At 57.3% G+C, this 14,104-nt stretch overlaps 1 protein-coding gene across 5 annotated transcripts in view; it reads left to right on the top strand.

Annotated features, from left to right (window-relative positions):
• The window catches only part of DSCAML1 (DS cell adhesion molecule like 1), a 103,175-nt gene that overhangs the window by 1,973 nt on the left and 87,098 nt on the right, over window positions 1-14,104 (top strand). For 4 of the 5 annotated variants that reach the window (XM_083808476.1, XM_083808477.1, XM_083808478.1 and 1 more), the window contains 2 exons: window positions 9,128-9,445; window positions 12,278-12,424. In XM_083808476.1, the coding sequence (XP_083664602.1) occupies window positions 9,128-9,445; window positions 12,278-12,424 (465 nt within the window). Of the gene's footprint in view, window positions 1-1,178; window positions 1,382-9,127; window positions 9,446-12,277; window positions 12,425-14,104 lie in introns of those variants that run through there. The other variant, XM_083808474.1, reaches the window with a different exon arrangement.

The raw sequence follows: 14,104 nt of genomic DNA, 5'->3' as shown, positions 1-14,104 counted from the left end.
AGGCCAGACCTGCACGGGGTTCTCTCCCACCTCTGCTGTTGACTTCTTGGAGCTGAGGTCTGTGCGGGCCTCATCCTGCTCATCAATAGAACAAGGATGTGGAGAGTCTGGCTTTGGGGAGGGGAAGGGGGCTGTGGGGTGGGCGTGAGGGAGCCTCAGCCCTCCTGGCTTCTGTGTCCCTCCTGTGCAAAATGGCGATGGCCTTCCTGCACAGTGCAAGGGGCACCTCAGTGGCATGGTGAGGTCTTTGGCTATTCCAAAGCACTCCCAGGTAGGAAGGATCCCAGTGAAGAGGTGCAGGTTGGAAATGGCTAAGGAGTTGCTTTTATTCAGTTGTTTTTACTGAGAGATGATGTTACGTTTTCAACTAAATCTAAACTTTTTTAAAAAAGTGTTTTTTCTCTCATTCTTCTGTTTGAAATCAGCATACTTCGGTCTTTCTGTTTATTTTCCTACAAATTAGGATTGAAAAGGTTGCCTTGGAAAGCAAAGCAAAACCATTATAATCAGTTCAAGAAAAAGCATTCTGAGCTCCTCGAATGGTCCAGACAAGTAGGCTTTGGTTGTGACCAAGACTTGGGGAGTAAGATCCTAGGCTTGAGATAAGCCTTAGATAAACATACCCCAAAGTAAAGCATCAATTTGTATTTGTTGCCCGCCGGCTGGAGCGATGCTTGTGCCGGGGAGGTCTGCTGGGCCCTGCGGGGAGCAGCAAGGCAGGGCTGGTGTCACCTCATTTCTGTCCCGGGGCTGCAAAGAAGTTTCCAGGCGGCCCGCGGCGGAGTGGTGCTGCACACCTCGGCTGTCCTGGGCACAGCACTGCGCACACAGCCTGGAGGAGCGGCCGTGGGGCTAGGACACAGCTCCCCCGAGGGAGCAGCCCCCTTGGCACGGGTGACGTCCGGGCTCGCAGAGGATGGGGAGCGTACCTGGAGCGCTCCAGGCTCGCCTCCCCGGAGCGCGTCCGGCACCGGCCGCCTCCTCTCGACCCCCGTGCGCGCCCCCGGCCCCTGCCGCCAGCCGGGGGGGGGCTGAGGAAGGCTGCGAGCGGGCACCCCCCGGGCACGAGGGCCCGGGGGCGAGCGGCGGGGCGCGGGGCGCGGGGGCGGGCAGTGCGCGCAGCCCGGCCCACCCGCCCGACGCCACTCGCCGGGAGAGGGGGGGGGGAGGAGGAGGAGGAGGAGGAGGAGAGGAGGAGGAGGAGGAGGAGCGGCTGCGAGCTCGGCTCTGGGCATCTCAACCTGGCTGGCAGCGCGGCGGCAGGGAGCGCGGCACGCCGGGGGCACCGCACCGTCCGCAATTGCGCCGCACCCCGGGGCCATAGGTGCTCTTTATGGCATGTGGCTGGTAACTTTTTTCCTGCTCTACTCTTTGCCGAAAGGTACGTGGCGCCCGGCAGCGGGGACGCGGCGGGCTCCCCCCGGTGCCCTGCACCCCCCCCCCCGGTGCCCAGCACCCCCTCCGTGCGCCCCCACGGGGCTCCGGGGCCACGGGCGCGGCGCCCCCCGCGGAGCGCTCCGGGGGTCCCGGCGGGGGGCTCGGGGTGCCGCCCGGCCCCCGGGGGGCGCAGGGGCTCTCGGAGCCGAGCCCGAGCCCCCAGCGGTGCCGGAGCCCCCCGGGGTGCGGGCTGCCCGCCGCCCCGACGGGACCTGCCGGGGCTTGCGGCGGTACTTTGGAGAGCTTTGTTCTGGTGTCCCCGCTTTTCCGGGACTACTTAGAGCGATATCCTAATCCCATAAGACAGGCTAAACCCAGCGGTGCTTTAAAAACCCCATCCTTTCCTCCAGGAGGGCTGTGTGAAGTGCAGCCCGGTGGTTCGGTATAAATCAGATCGGGTGGGAAAAAAATAATCGTGAAACAAGTGTGCCGAGGAGATGCACACTTAAAGATTAGAGATTAAATTAAAGTTGGAGATTAAGTGAACGCTACCCGAATCTATGGAGGTAATACTCTAAACCAAGTCTCCGCTACGGATGCAATTAAAAAAGAAAGCCAAGGAGCTGCACGTAACATGCATAGTTAAATCACAGGGCGTTTGTTACAACAATCAATCGATGTTACATAAAGGAATTGCCCGTTTCCAGTTCTGTGGGAATTTTTAATTATGTCCCTATAATAAATTACCTCTTTGTGCATCACCCGATCCGCAGATGTAGCGATGAAAGTGCCCACCTTTTGGAAAATTGTGTGCTCAGAGGATATAAGATGACATTTGCCCTAATTATCTTTTTTGACATTTGAGAACAGCAAAGGGGGAATTTTAGGCAATGAGGAAAGAGAAATAAAAGGGAACAGAGCTGGCTCCTTACATGAGACTTCTCTTGCTGTCTATTGAATTACACATCTATCTTAATGCTAATCCAACGAAAAATATTTACCAAGGTTTAATAGGGCATCCTGTCCAGTGGCATGGCGATGATCAATTATTCCATCAATTATTAATTATGGAATAGCTGCTTTATTGGAGCTGGACTAAAACTGCATTTGGGAGCTTTAACCAAAATCGCTTTTGTTTAGGATCTGCTGAGCTGAACGTGCCAGCGTCTGCTTTGCTTACATTTGCATTTTTACTGTGCTAAAAGGAAAAAAAAAAAAAAAACAACCACCACCAAAACCGGAAACAAATAGCCATCGAGGACACCACAGTTCCTCTACCTCCACCCCCAGTAGTCAAAATAATAACGAGCTGCACCAGGTTATTGCTTTTGCATGTTTTGAGCCCCAGCTTCTTTGGAAAAGGGCTCTCTTCCCACAGAGCTATCTCTTCTGAGAAGAGCATATTAAAAGCCTCCATTAGCACAAGTCCTTGTGGCCTCATTTTCTCTTTTTTTGAGAAATAAAATGTATCTTCAGTATTGAGCCGTCTTGGTGATGGAAAGCGTTAAAGTGAAATGGTTCCAAAGAGAGGACAGCAATACAATGGAAGTTTCATTATAATAATAGGATAAAAAAAATGAATTGCTTAATGCACGATAAACCTTTCAGATACTTAATATTTCTGGGCATCGAAGCACAACCTTTTAATATGTTCCTGCTGTAGAACAAGAGCTCGAGTAGAAACTAAAAGCAGATAAACATTTGATCCAGGGGACCGCTGAAGTTTAGAAATCTCTGAATGGGCTGCATCTGCTTATTTCTCCCTTGCTCGTAAAACAACAACAAAAAAATAGGTGTTTGGCAAGCAAACAAGCAGAGAGTTGAGCAGAAAGAAGGTCTGGTGGCGTGAGTGTGAGCAGCCGCACCGAGGAGGAGGGGATGCGAGTGGCGAGCAGTGTGATGAAGAGCACAGTGGTCAAAACTGAGAGGCTTTGAGCTGGGAAAGCATCTCCCTGCATGTTCTTGCTGGGTCTCTCTGCCTGCTGATTTATATTGGCATTATATTTACATTATGTTCCTGTATTGGGTGCAGTGAACTATGCAGCTTGCATTTTTTAATCTCTCCCCATCTCGGCCCCCCAGCGTGGCACAGCGCTCGTTTCTCTGAAATGAAACATGGAAACCTCATTAAATGCACGGAGGAGAAGGCTGCAGCACTGAGCTCCTCGCCATGCCCGGCGTGCGTTTAGCCCGCGGATAGCCAACATTTCCCAGCACAAGGAGCCATGATGGCAACTTGCCCGGAGCCCTTACCTGCACCCGGCGTAGGTTTAGGGCTGCTCCTGCTTTTGGATGAGAAAATCGAAATAGGCAACCCTATATTTCTTGGTGCGTTTGCTCTCCGGAGGAATAGAGACTGCCTCGCTCGGGTTGCGAGTGCCAGGGATGTGCTACCGAGCAGCCCTTGCCGGAGACGGAGGCTGGTTGGGAGCTGCAGGCTTAGGTCTGGGCAGCGATGGCACGGGGCGCGTTCTGCTGCAGCGCCCGCGGTTCTGCCCATATGGTCCGAGGTGGAGGGATGAGGAGCGCTCTGTCCTCGTTTGAAGCAGCTGACGAAGCGAGAGCAAGAATAAAACTGGAAGCGTGTCTTTGTGGCAGGAATCCTTCTGACATGGCAGCATGTGAGTTTTGAGCTGTGCCGTGGATGATATGAAGTCATCTCACACCCAAATAAGCAGACTGCTAATGAGTGCGACTTCCTAGGAGGGCATGAGGGAGGAAGGTGTTTGGATGTCGCAGCAGCTACAAAGCGTGCTTTAATGGGAAGCGTTTGCAGTGGCTGGTTCGGGTCCAGAATGTTTCTTGTCTTTGAAATCTAAATTATAGCCAGCTACATATTTTTGTGTTGTAATTCTGTGAGTTACCCTTTCCCTGCTTGGAGATCCTTTAGGAATAAACCTGAAGGCATACGATCTGCATATTGCCATCATCACCTGCTAGCAGAGCTGTACCAAATATTTTGGAAATCCATTTCCTGACTTTTGCTAGCAGCAGCTGCCTCTTGGAAAGGCTGTTGGGTTTCGTTTCCGTGGGAGAGAAGGGAGCAAGCACAACTTAAAGGGGAAGGGATGAGGTGTGCGAGCTCCCTTTCACCGCTTGGTTTTACTGACCCGTTTCCCACATCTCTCCCTCTCCTGTCACCCACGGGGCAAAAATCCTTGTCTATGCTTTTTAGAGCGAGCGTGCAAGCTGTGGTTTGCTGGAGTCCTGGGCTGGTGGCTCTGGAGGAAGGCCAGCAGCAGGTGTGCGTGGCCTCTGGTGCATCCCCCGTCCTGCCCGGTGTGCCTGCCCGGCCTTCCTGGTGGCACCATGCTGTGACCCAGCTGGGCCACGTCCCTGCTGTCCCCTCGGGACCTGGACTCTGTATTCGGCATCGATGCGGCTGCTGCCTGCGGTCCCTGGGTTGTTCCCCACCTCCTGGAGGAGCTGAGGGAGGCTGAAGGGAGCTGGTGCAGAGCTGGGGACGCGTCCGGCCCCGCGGGGATGGGGTGGTGCCACCGGTGCTTTCAGGCAGCTGAAGCAGGAGGTGACCCCAGCACCACATTCCTGGGGCCAAGCAAATCAGCGGGGAGCGCTGCTTTTCCACGCAAGGGTTACAGCCTCTGCCTGGGTGCTGCTGTAATAGCTGGAGGTGGTTCAGGCCTTCATTTCCATGCAGATGCATTAAGGAGCAGGCAGCAGCACTCCAAGCCCTTCCCTGCGGAGGACGGGAGGCTGGGCTCTCCTCGCTCCATCTTCCCCCCCCAGAGGAGGTGGCTGCGAGCTCCGAGGCTGCCCCGGGGTGGGATTTGCTCTGGGGCTGGAGTGCCAGGGCTGGGGAAGGTGCTCGGGTCGCTGCCCACGGGGTGCTGGGCTCCTGCTGAGCCCCCCGGGCCGTGCTGGGCATTTTAGGGGCGCTGCTCCCACCCCCAGCGGGGGTCCCTGGGGAGGCTGCACGGACGGGGACACGGCTTCATCCCTTGGGGCTGGAAAGGTGCTGCTGTGGGGTGACATCCATGTGGGAAAGCTGTGCTGCTGGCAGGGGGTGCGCCTGGGCTCTGCAGGGTGTTGGAGAGCTTGAAGGGCACCAGTGTGTGCTCATCCCCTCGCCCCTCTGCTCCTCTCCCTGGCCCTTCCGTGGTGCCCCAAGGTGTCACTTCTTGCTGCCAGCTCCAAGGTCACTCCCTTCGTTAGCAGAAAGGTTATCAAAGCCTTCTGAAGATGAGGGCTTGATGGGAGCTTGTTTCAGGGAAGGCCAAAAGCTGCCCCAGCACTACAGGTGTGCAGGCAGCGTGTGATGGAATTGCTGCCCAAGCCCCCAGCAGCGGGGAGGAAAGGCTACGACTTGCCACCTACCTGTAATTCCCACCCTGCTGCGTGTGCCAGGCTTCAGTTCACCTTCCCCTTCAGCAGGGCAGGTGTCAACCACCCTTAATGAGGATAATAAACGAGTGGCGAGGTGGTGATTAGCCCGCAGTTCTTCACAGCCTCCCTGCAGCCCGTCGCAGCTGGGGGCTGGAGAAGCCCCAGTGCCTCGTGGGGTCCCTTTGGCTGCGGCTGGGCTGCCTGAGCCCAGGAGGGAGGTCTTGGGCAAGGTGCTGCTGGGGGGGGATAAAGAGAACTGGAGTCTAGCACCTGCCCTCTCTGTGGTGCTGCCAACCTTCCCTGTGAATGGTGGCAACGTGCTCGGACATGGCAAACGGTCAAGCCTCCAGTGGTCACTCATAAAGAAGCCCTCAGCAATCAGTGGTGTCTGTATCAGCCAAGCTGGACTGCCTGTGCCCAGAGAATTGCACGTGCGCCCTTGAAATGCATCCTGTTTAGCCTTTTCCCATCTCTGTGGGGCTTCCATCCAGTTACCGATGTGCAAAGACCTTGTTTAGCTCTGAGAAGCTGGGTTTGGGGATGGCAGGGGGGTCCTGAATGCTAACACAGGTGATGTATGTGCATCGAGGGCAGGAAAAAAATGCTTCCTACTTCAGGAGAAACGTCTCTAATTGCACTCACGTGCAGCTGGTTGTTGTCTGAGAAGTCCTAAATCCACTTGGTGACAAAAGGACAAGCTCTTCTGTGAGGTTTGGGGGTGAGGAAGGGTTGCATGCCTGGGCTCTCATCTGGGATGGCATTTCTGTGCTTCTGCAGCCCGTGCTGCCTCTCACGCAGGGCTCACACCTATATCTCAGCTGCCTCTTGCGAGGTACGTGACTTGCTGACAAACCCCGGGGTCAATTTATGGCCGCTCTGCCTTAGCCACTCGTTAGAGTAAATGAGCGCCTTCGGTACAGCACATCGCTCTGCAGAGCTGCGAGCGGCCGTGCTTCTGCTAGTTCCGGAGTTTGGAAAGTCCAGCCATCAAGACTAGTAAATATTCCTAAGGGATGATAGCGAAATGACTTGCTTCTCCCAGCTCAGAAAGAGATATTAATATTTCAATACCTCTAGGTTGCAATTTAGTACAATTTAAGAAGATTGCACTTCGATAACTTAAAATACCTGCCTTTCAGAGCAAGCCAGACAGCGTCCGGCTACGTGGTGGGCTTTGTGCAGATCTGCCTCACCAGCAGCCCGGGCTGTGGTGTTTGGTGCTGCGTGCCTGCCTCGCTGCAATTCCCCCAGCAGAAACCATCGCGTGTGGAGTCCTCCGTAGCTGCCTCTGCTCAGGCTCCTGTGAATTAATGCCCTCAATATTTAGGTTAGGGTCAGCACATCTGACCAGATGTGAGCAGTGATTTCTGGTTTAAAAATATTGCGGTGCTATTTCTAAATATTTAATCTCTCGGTGATTTGGAGACAGTTTTATGAAACATGGAATTAGGATGGTGCTCAATGCTAAATGGTAAAGGAGATTATCTGGATTTAACTCTATGCGTCTGTCACATAACTATTGCCAATCCCATAACTTCCATTTTCTATTAAAAATCCCTTTCCCCCTTTGACCTGAAAAAGCTTCATGGCTAAGCTGAATTTCTGTTTATGAGGTATTTCTCCACTCTTTTCCCCCCTCTACCTCCAAGCCCCCCGGGGGGTGCCTGGTGAGAGGCTTCCCTGTCGGGGGGCGGCTGCTCTCCCATTGCTGCTCCAGGACGGACCCCAGGACCCGTCTGGAGGTGTGCGCAAGGGGTGCAGGATGGGTGCACAGCATGCTCCGTGTGCTTGGACCCCTGTGCTCAGCTCGGGCGGTGGGCACTGCCATGGCCAGCCTATAAATGTGTTGTTTTGTGTGCGGTGCTGGTGCTGGACCTCACCTCTTGCTGGTCCCTTACATCCATGGCTTGCGGGGCCGCTCTGGCTGCGGTGTCCTTGGTGCGGGACCGTCGGGCTCCGAGCAGGCAAAGGAGGAAATTTGGTCACTTTGGGTGATGGTTTGGTGCTGAGTACACGGAGAGCAAGACATGGAGTCTCTCACCTCCGGTTTAGTGGTGCTGAAAGGCACGTGGACATCCAGCTCATGGCAGGACGGGGGCTGCGTGCAGGAAGGGCCGAGGGGCTGTGGTGCCCATGACATGGTGGAGAATGGTACTGAGCATACTGGGGACACAACAGGAGAGGGGTGTGCTCGCTGATCCCGCCTGAGGAAAACAAAACTCTTTTCCGTGGATGTGGGCAGCTTGGTGCTGTGGCCAACAGCACCTCCAGAGCCTTTCCTTGTCCAGCAGCTGCGCTGCGCTGCCCCGGAGGCACGGCCACGAGGATGTTCATGCAAGGAGACTCTTCCCTTCTCCCCCCTGCTCCTGTTCCCTCCTCCCCAAGTTAAGGAATCGAGGTCAGGGAGGGTCCCCGGTGGCTCGTTGGGAGCCAGCAGCGTGGTGTTATTTGCATGTTGGCTCTGCGGCACCACGAGCGGTGCTCTCAGCCAGAGCTATTAATACACCCGCCGAGGGCCGCTTTCTATATCCGTGTCCTGCCGCCCACGCGGAAAAGTGTGGCTAAAAAAAGAAAAAAAACGAGCAAAGTGACTGGGGGCTGCCTCATCCGTATTTATAGGAGGCTTTGCTGGCTGCGGTGGAGAAGGGGAGCTCGTGGTCCTGGAGTGGGAAGGGGAGGCAGGAGGAGCGGGGTGCAGAGGTCTCCTCCCTGCTTCCCTGCAGCCATCCCAGTGCCCCGGGAAGCTTCTGGGCACCCAGGTGGCTGAGAGCTCCTCTCGGATGGCAGGGCTGAAAGCTCAGGCTGAGGCTGGGCTCCCCCCTCTGACCCCAGGAGAGGACAGCAAGGCCGAAGGCGGATTTCCTGCTCCTCTCCTGGGGCTGCTGCAGCACCTGGGGGAGCGGGGGGCTAGCAGCAAACCTTCCTGCCCGGCTTGGGAGAGGCTCAGATGGGGCTCACCAACATCCCGACACCTTCCCTGCAGAGCTGCCTGCAGGAGGCAGGTGCCCCTGGGTGTCCCCAGCCCTGTGGGTGCTGAGGCACGATGTGACCGTGTGCTCAGGGCCACCAGTGCGTGCACAGCCCCAGCTGGGGCCGCACATCTGGCTGGGGGCACCCATGCGTGGAGGCATCCTCACGCTGTGCCTTCTCCCCACCGGGGGGGCGTCCTGGCACCCCCTTGTGCGTGCACAGCCCCTAGCCGTCCTGGTTAGGCACTCGTGGTCCATGATCCGTGCTGCCAGCAAGAGCGCTGGCCTGTGAAGGTGGCCTTTATGCTTCCAGCTCATGCACCGATGTCCCTGCGCTCCCTCCTTCTGCTCTGCCGTGCGTCGGGGCTGGGCTCGGGGCAGCTGCCCCGGTGGGGAGAGTTATCTGTAATAACCCACGGCCTCTGCTTCCTCCGCAGCTCTCACTGAAGATGTTGGAACCAGCCTCTACTTTGTGAACGACTCCATCCAGCAGGTCACCTTCTCCAGCACAGTGGGGGTGGTGATCCCCTGCCCGGCCGCGGGGTCACCCAGCGCCGTCCTTCGGTGGTACCTGGCCACAGGCGACGACATCTACGATGTGCCCCACATCCGGCACGTCCATGCCAATGGGACTTTGCAGCTCTACCCCTTCTCGCCATCAGCCTTCAACAGCTTCATCCACGACAACGACTACTTCTGCACGGCGGAGAACTCGGCTGGCAAAATCAGGAGCCCAAACATCCGTGTTAAAGCAGGTAGGAGCTTGGGGTTTTGGGGGATTTTGATGAGGTGCTGGCTTCTGTCTGGTCTCCTGTGCTGTGTACCCGGCGTGGGGCAGTGATGCCGTGACAGCGAGCTGGTGCTGTGCCTGGAGGAGTGCTGAGCCAGGGCTGTGCCTGCTGCTGCAAGGGGAGTGATCGGGAGCAGAAGGGGCCGGGTGTGGGACAGATGGAGGCAGCCCGAGATGTGTTTGCCGAACAGCATCCTGCCCCTGCTAAGAGCAAGTTCTGCAGCTCAGGTCTGCTGCCAGCTGTGGAGCGAGCTGCAGGGCCACGGTGCGGGGCTTGGGTGCCTCCAGCAAGTGCCTGGTACAGAGGTGCTGCTGCATCCTCGCTGCAGGAGAGGTCACCCGCCCGTGAATCAGCGCTGTCACATCCAGCCACAAACAGGGTGTCCACGGCTGGGGGAGGACCTGGGCCACGTCTGCTTGGAGCACAGAGCCCCCCTGCGCCCCACGGCCCCTCTCAAACCTGCCTGCTCCCATTGCCGCATCCAGCCCAATCATGCCAAGGCCTATTAAGCAAAGAAAAAAGGAGGAATATGGCAAAGAGCTGCTTCCAGAAGCCATTATAGTAAATTATTGACCAGGCTGAGGAGGGCTAATAGCCCAGGAATGGCTTCATTATGTAACCTATTAAAAGTGGGGCTAGCAGAGGGAACATGACAGAAGTGACTACAGGGTTTTTTATTTTAATACCTTGTACTGCAGAGTAAATTGGTATTAACCCCCCTCCCCAGAGTGAATTATTTACCAACATTATCAGGTTACCTATAAACCACAGCGGAGCGGAGGAGGGACAGCAAATGGTGAGGGTGTAATAAATGTGGACGTGCAGCAGGGAGCTGCTGCCCTCCTCGTGCCGGGGCTTTGTGAGGGTCCCTCGATCCCTGGGGACCACGGGGTGGGTGTCTCATGGGGCACCCAGCCTGGGGCTGGCAGCGTGGGGTGAAGCATGGTGCGGGGTGAGCACGGCCTGGCTGCCTGCCTGGGGGCAGCTTGTGCCTCTGAGGTCCTGGAGCTGGTGAGCCTGGGCTCGAATTTGCTAAAACCGGGGAGTTTCTGCAAATTTGCCTGGCAGGGAGTGAAAGGGGGGCTGTGGTTGTGCAGGGCTCACACGTGAGGATGCTCTGGAGGTGCTGCAGGGGACACATTTTGCCCCTGCTCCTCGCCCGCCCTCCTCAGCTCAGGGCAGTGCTCGGCCTCCGCTGCTCTTCCCCATGCTGAGGGCTTTTTTGGGATCGCAGCAGGCTGGTGGCAGGGCTCAGTCCTGGCTTAATGCCCCCCTGTGAGCAGGCCTTCAGCTGGCAGCCTGTCCGTCTGTGCCCCATTAGCAGGTGCAATTAGCAGGCACAATTAGCAGGCGCTTCACAGCGGGGCCACGTGCGGGGCGCTGGGGCCACCAGGACAGCCCGGCTGTGGTGGTTCCCGGTGCTTTGGCTTTATCCTGGTTGGAAATGGCTGCGAAACGTCCCCCTGCTTCTGCACCCACCCAGTCTCTTGTGTCCCCGTTGGTCTCCCCTGCTTTGTGGTGGCCATGCAAGTAAAACCAATTAAAGCTGTATGAAGAAAGCAAATAAAACCCAATTAAAAACATGAGGAATTGGAAAAGTCACAAAGCCTTGTGAAACCTGGTAGTGAGTGCATGGAGTAAATCTCTCTAGCCAGTGGGAGGCTTTCAGTGTGCCAGTGGTGGCTTTAATTCACCCCTGGGAGCAAGAGGCTCGGCAGCAGCAGGGGAAGCCGGGGCTGGCTCAGCATGGAGCAGGGTTTGGGGGTGCTGGGGGCAGCCGAGGGGCTGGGTGCAAGGGGCAGCAGCCGGGCTGGATGGTCCTCGTGCTCCCTGCTGGCCTTTAAAGCCCGTGAATAAGCCTCGGCTCCGTGTGATTAAGGAAGCTTTTGCTACCTAATCTGCTTCGGTGCTGGTGTCCCTTTGTGTGGGCTTCTCCCTTGCCCCTGCATCCTCAGCTCTCTGCCTCCCCGCTGCCAGGGGCACCCAGTAAATAGCAGGGGAGCTGAGGGGTGGCACACATGGGGCATCTTCTGCAGCTGGCCATTTATTGCTTTATGGCTGTCACCTCCCTGCCAGCTGACACCGGCAGGAGGTGTCACCCAGCACCCCAAGGAGACAGGGTGGAAATTCCAGCACCCCTCAGTGCTTGCTTGTTGGGGTAGGGTGCATCGCCAAGGGGTGCTTTCCACTCGGGGCAAACATCTTATTTTTGTGACCTTTGGAGTTTTTTTCTGAAGAGATTTGTCTGCTGCTTTTGTTCTGGCCGTGGGGTGTCATTAAATGAAGGAAATGGCTGTCCCCCTCGTGGTGGCAATGCCCAGGTGTCCTACAGGGCACAGTTACTGTCCCCAGGTGGAGGCACCTGCGCCCCTGCATTTGCATCCTTGGAGTTCCTGGTGCCTGCCGTTGTCCCTGGGCAGGGCGATGGTTCCTGGGCACAGCGATGTCTCGTTTGTGCTGACGAGGCTGAGGCAGACCCAGCTGCCCTAATGAGAGCTGCAGGAGGGCTTGGCACTGGGGAGCACCCTGCTACTGGGGCGTGCATCAGCCTGAGGGACGGGGCAGCTCACAGGCACCCCGTGACAAGGACAAGGCTCACAGCACCCCACGGGGACTGGGAAGGTGAGCAGCAGTGTTATCTCGTGCTGCTTCTGTTCTGTGTGGGCCAAGTGTTGTGGATGGAAGCAGTTTATGGCTGGGTGGGTTTGTTTGTTTGTGAGATGTGGGATTAAAGCGAAAGGAAGCGTGCTTGCTTCCAGCACCATCACGCCACCAACCATCTGCTCTTCTCCGCAGTTTTCAGGGAGCCGTACACCGTTCGGGTGGAGGACCAAAGGTCGATGCGTGGAAACGTGGCTGTTTTCAAGTGCCTCATCCCCTCTTCAGTGCAGGAATACGTTAGTGTTGTGTCCTGGGAGAAAGACACCGTTTCTATCATCCCAGGTAAGAGAGGCGCTGCTGGGAAAACGCCTCCTGCTCTTGGAACGTTTTGGCCTGCTCTGCCATGTCGGGCTGAGTGTCGCGGAGAATGTTTTTGTGGTTTATTGTCTCTGCTGCCAAAGCCAAGGTTTTGTTGCTGAACATGTTGGGGCTTCGTACTGGAGAAGCCTGGTGGTGCTGCGTTCGGGGTCCGTGGTGCTACGGCTGTTCTCTGAGCATCACTGTGCTTGCGGGTGTCTGGTGTAAGCGTGGCAGTGTGTGTCCTGTCCTCATGTCCCCCACGTGCCTGTGCACCAGCTCACCTTGGTGGCTGTGTGGCACCTGGGGCTGGGGCAGCAGCGCCTGCCCGTGCTGTCCCTGTCCTGACCCGCAGCCAGCTGGCTTTCCCTGCCGTCAGTGGCACACAAGTCAATATTCCAGCCTTCCTCGTGTGTTTTCACAACAGCTTCAGCCATGGGAAGAGGAACTCTGCTAAAGGCATCTTGTGCCTCTGTGTTGGCACGGGAAGCCACTTGGCCACCATGGCTGGATGTGTCCCACCCAGCACCAACGCTGCTGTTGTGGTTTGTGGGTCGGGGCCATGGGAGGGACAGCAGCGCCTGTGTTTTGGCAGGGACTTTGCAACCCTTGGGTAGTTCCCTGCAATTTTTGGCATGTACTGAGCACCCTGGGTCCCGGTGAGAGCAGAGAGCCTCTAAAAGCAGAGTCTTGCCCCAGCGGGTCCCCTGGGTGGGACACGACCTGGGCGCCTTGGTGTGGCCAAGCAGGAGGGGAAAGGAGCAGGGGACATGGGTGTGCTGTGCTCCTGGTGCGCTGGGTCCTGCCGGGCTTGTGACAGGCTGGGAAGCAGCACAGGGATACGGGCAGGTGCTGAGCACTGTGTGGAGCCACCAGCATCCCCATGTACTGGGGTGACCTCTTGGCTCCCTCCCTGGCTGTATTGATGGCAGCGCTGGCTGCCCTGCGCAGCGTGTGTAAGCTATAGCAAAGCAATCGATGCTGCTTTCCCCAGGGGATCCAGAAAGAATTAAAGGATTTTGCCCAGAGTGAGTGCTCAGTGCTTGATATTTGCTCATAGGTCAGTAAGTCCCGATGCTCCTCTGGGGCTGGGCACTGCCACGCTGGCCACGCGGTGGGGACGTGCCCAGGGGCGGGCACCGGGGGGTGGCAGCTGGGGGGACAGCCTGGTGCCAGCCGCTGACCATGCAGGGGAGGGAATTTGCTTTAATCCGCCTTGCAGGGATGTTTCCTAAGGAGCTTAAGGAGCAAAGTGCTTTACCTGGAGGGGGAAGAGCTTCCTGAGGGCTGCGGTGGCTCTCGCTGGTGGCAGCCCCTCGGGGCGCAGCTGACCTGCTGGCTCAGCGCTGCCCGCTCCTCCTGCTGCGGGGCTCTGTGGGGTCTGTGCAGCGCCGGCTGCCAGGTGACACCCAGGAGCGGTGCTGAGCCGGTGGCCGGGGCAGCAAGGACACCTCTCAGACACCCGCTGTGCCGGTCCTGGCGCTGGCACCGAGCCTGTGCCGGGCGGCAGAGCCGGGGCGCTGAGCCAGCTCCCTTGCCGTGGTCAGGAGCTGGGTTCATGGTGCCCCTCCTCCCCAGCAGTGACCCACTTCTGACAGTCTTGGGATGAAATATTGCATGAGACTCCTCGCCTCCGGAGCACGGTCTTCCCCGGGCAGCAGTTGG

This window comes from Anser anser (genome assembly GCF_964211835.1).
Source record: "Anser anser genome assembly, chromosome: 22".
In the NCBI taxonomy this organism is placed as follows: domain Eukaryota; kingdom Metazoa; phylum Chordata; class Aves; order Anseriformes; family Anatidae; genus Anser; species Anser anser.
Note: the sequence above shows the minus strand (reverse complement) of the source record. Positions and strands in the feature narration are given on the sequence as shown.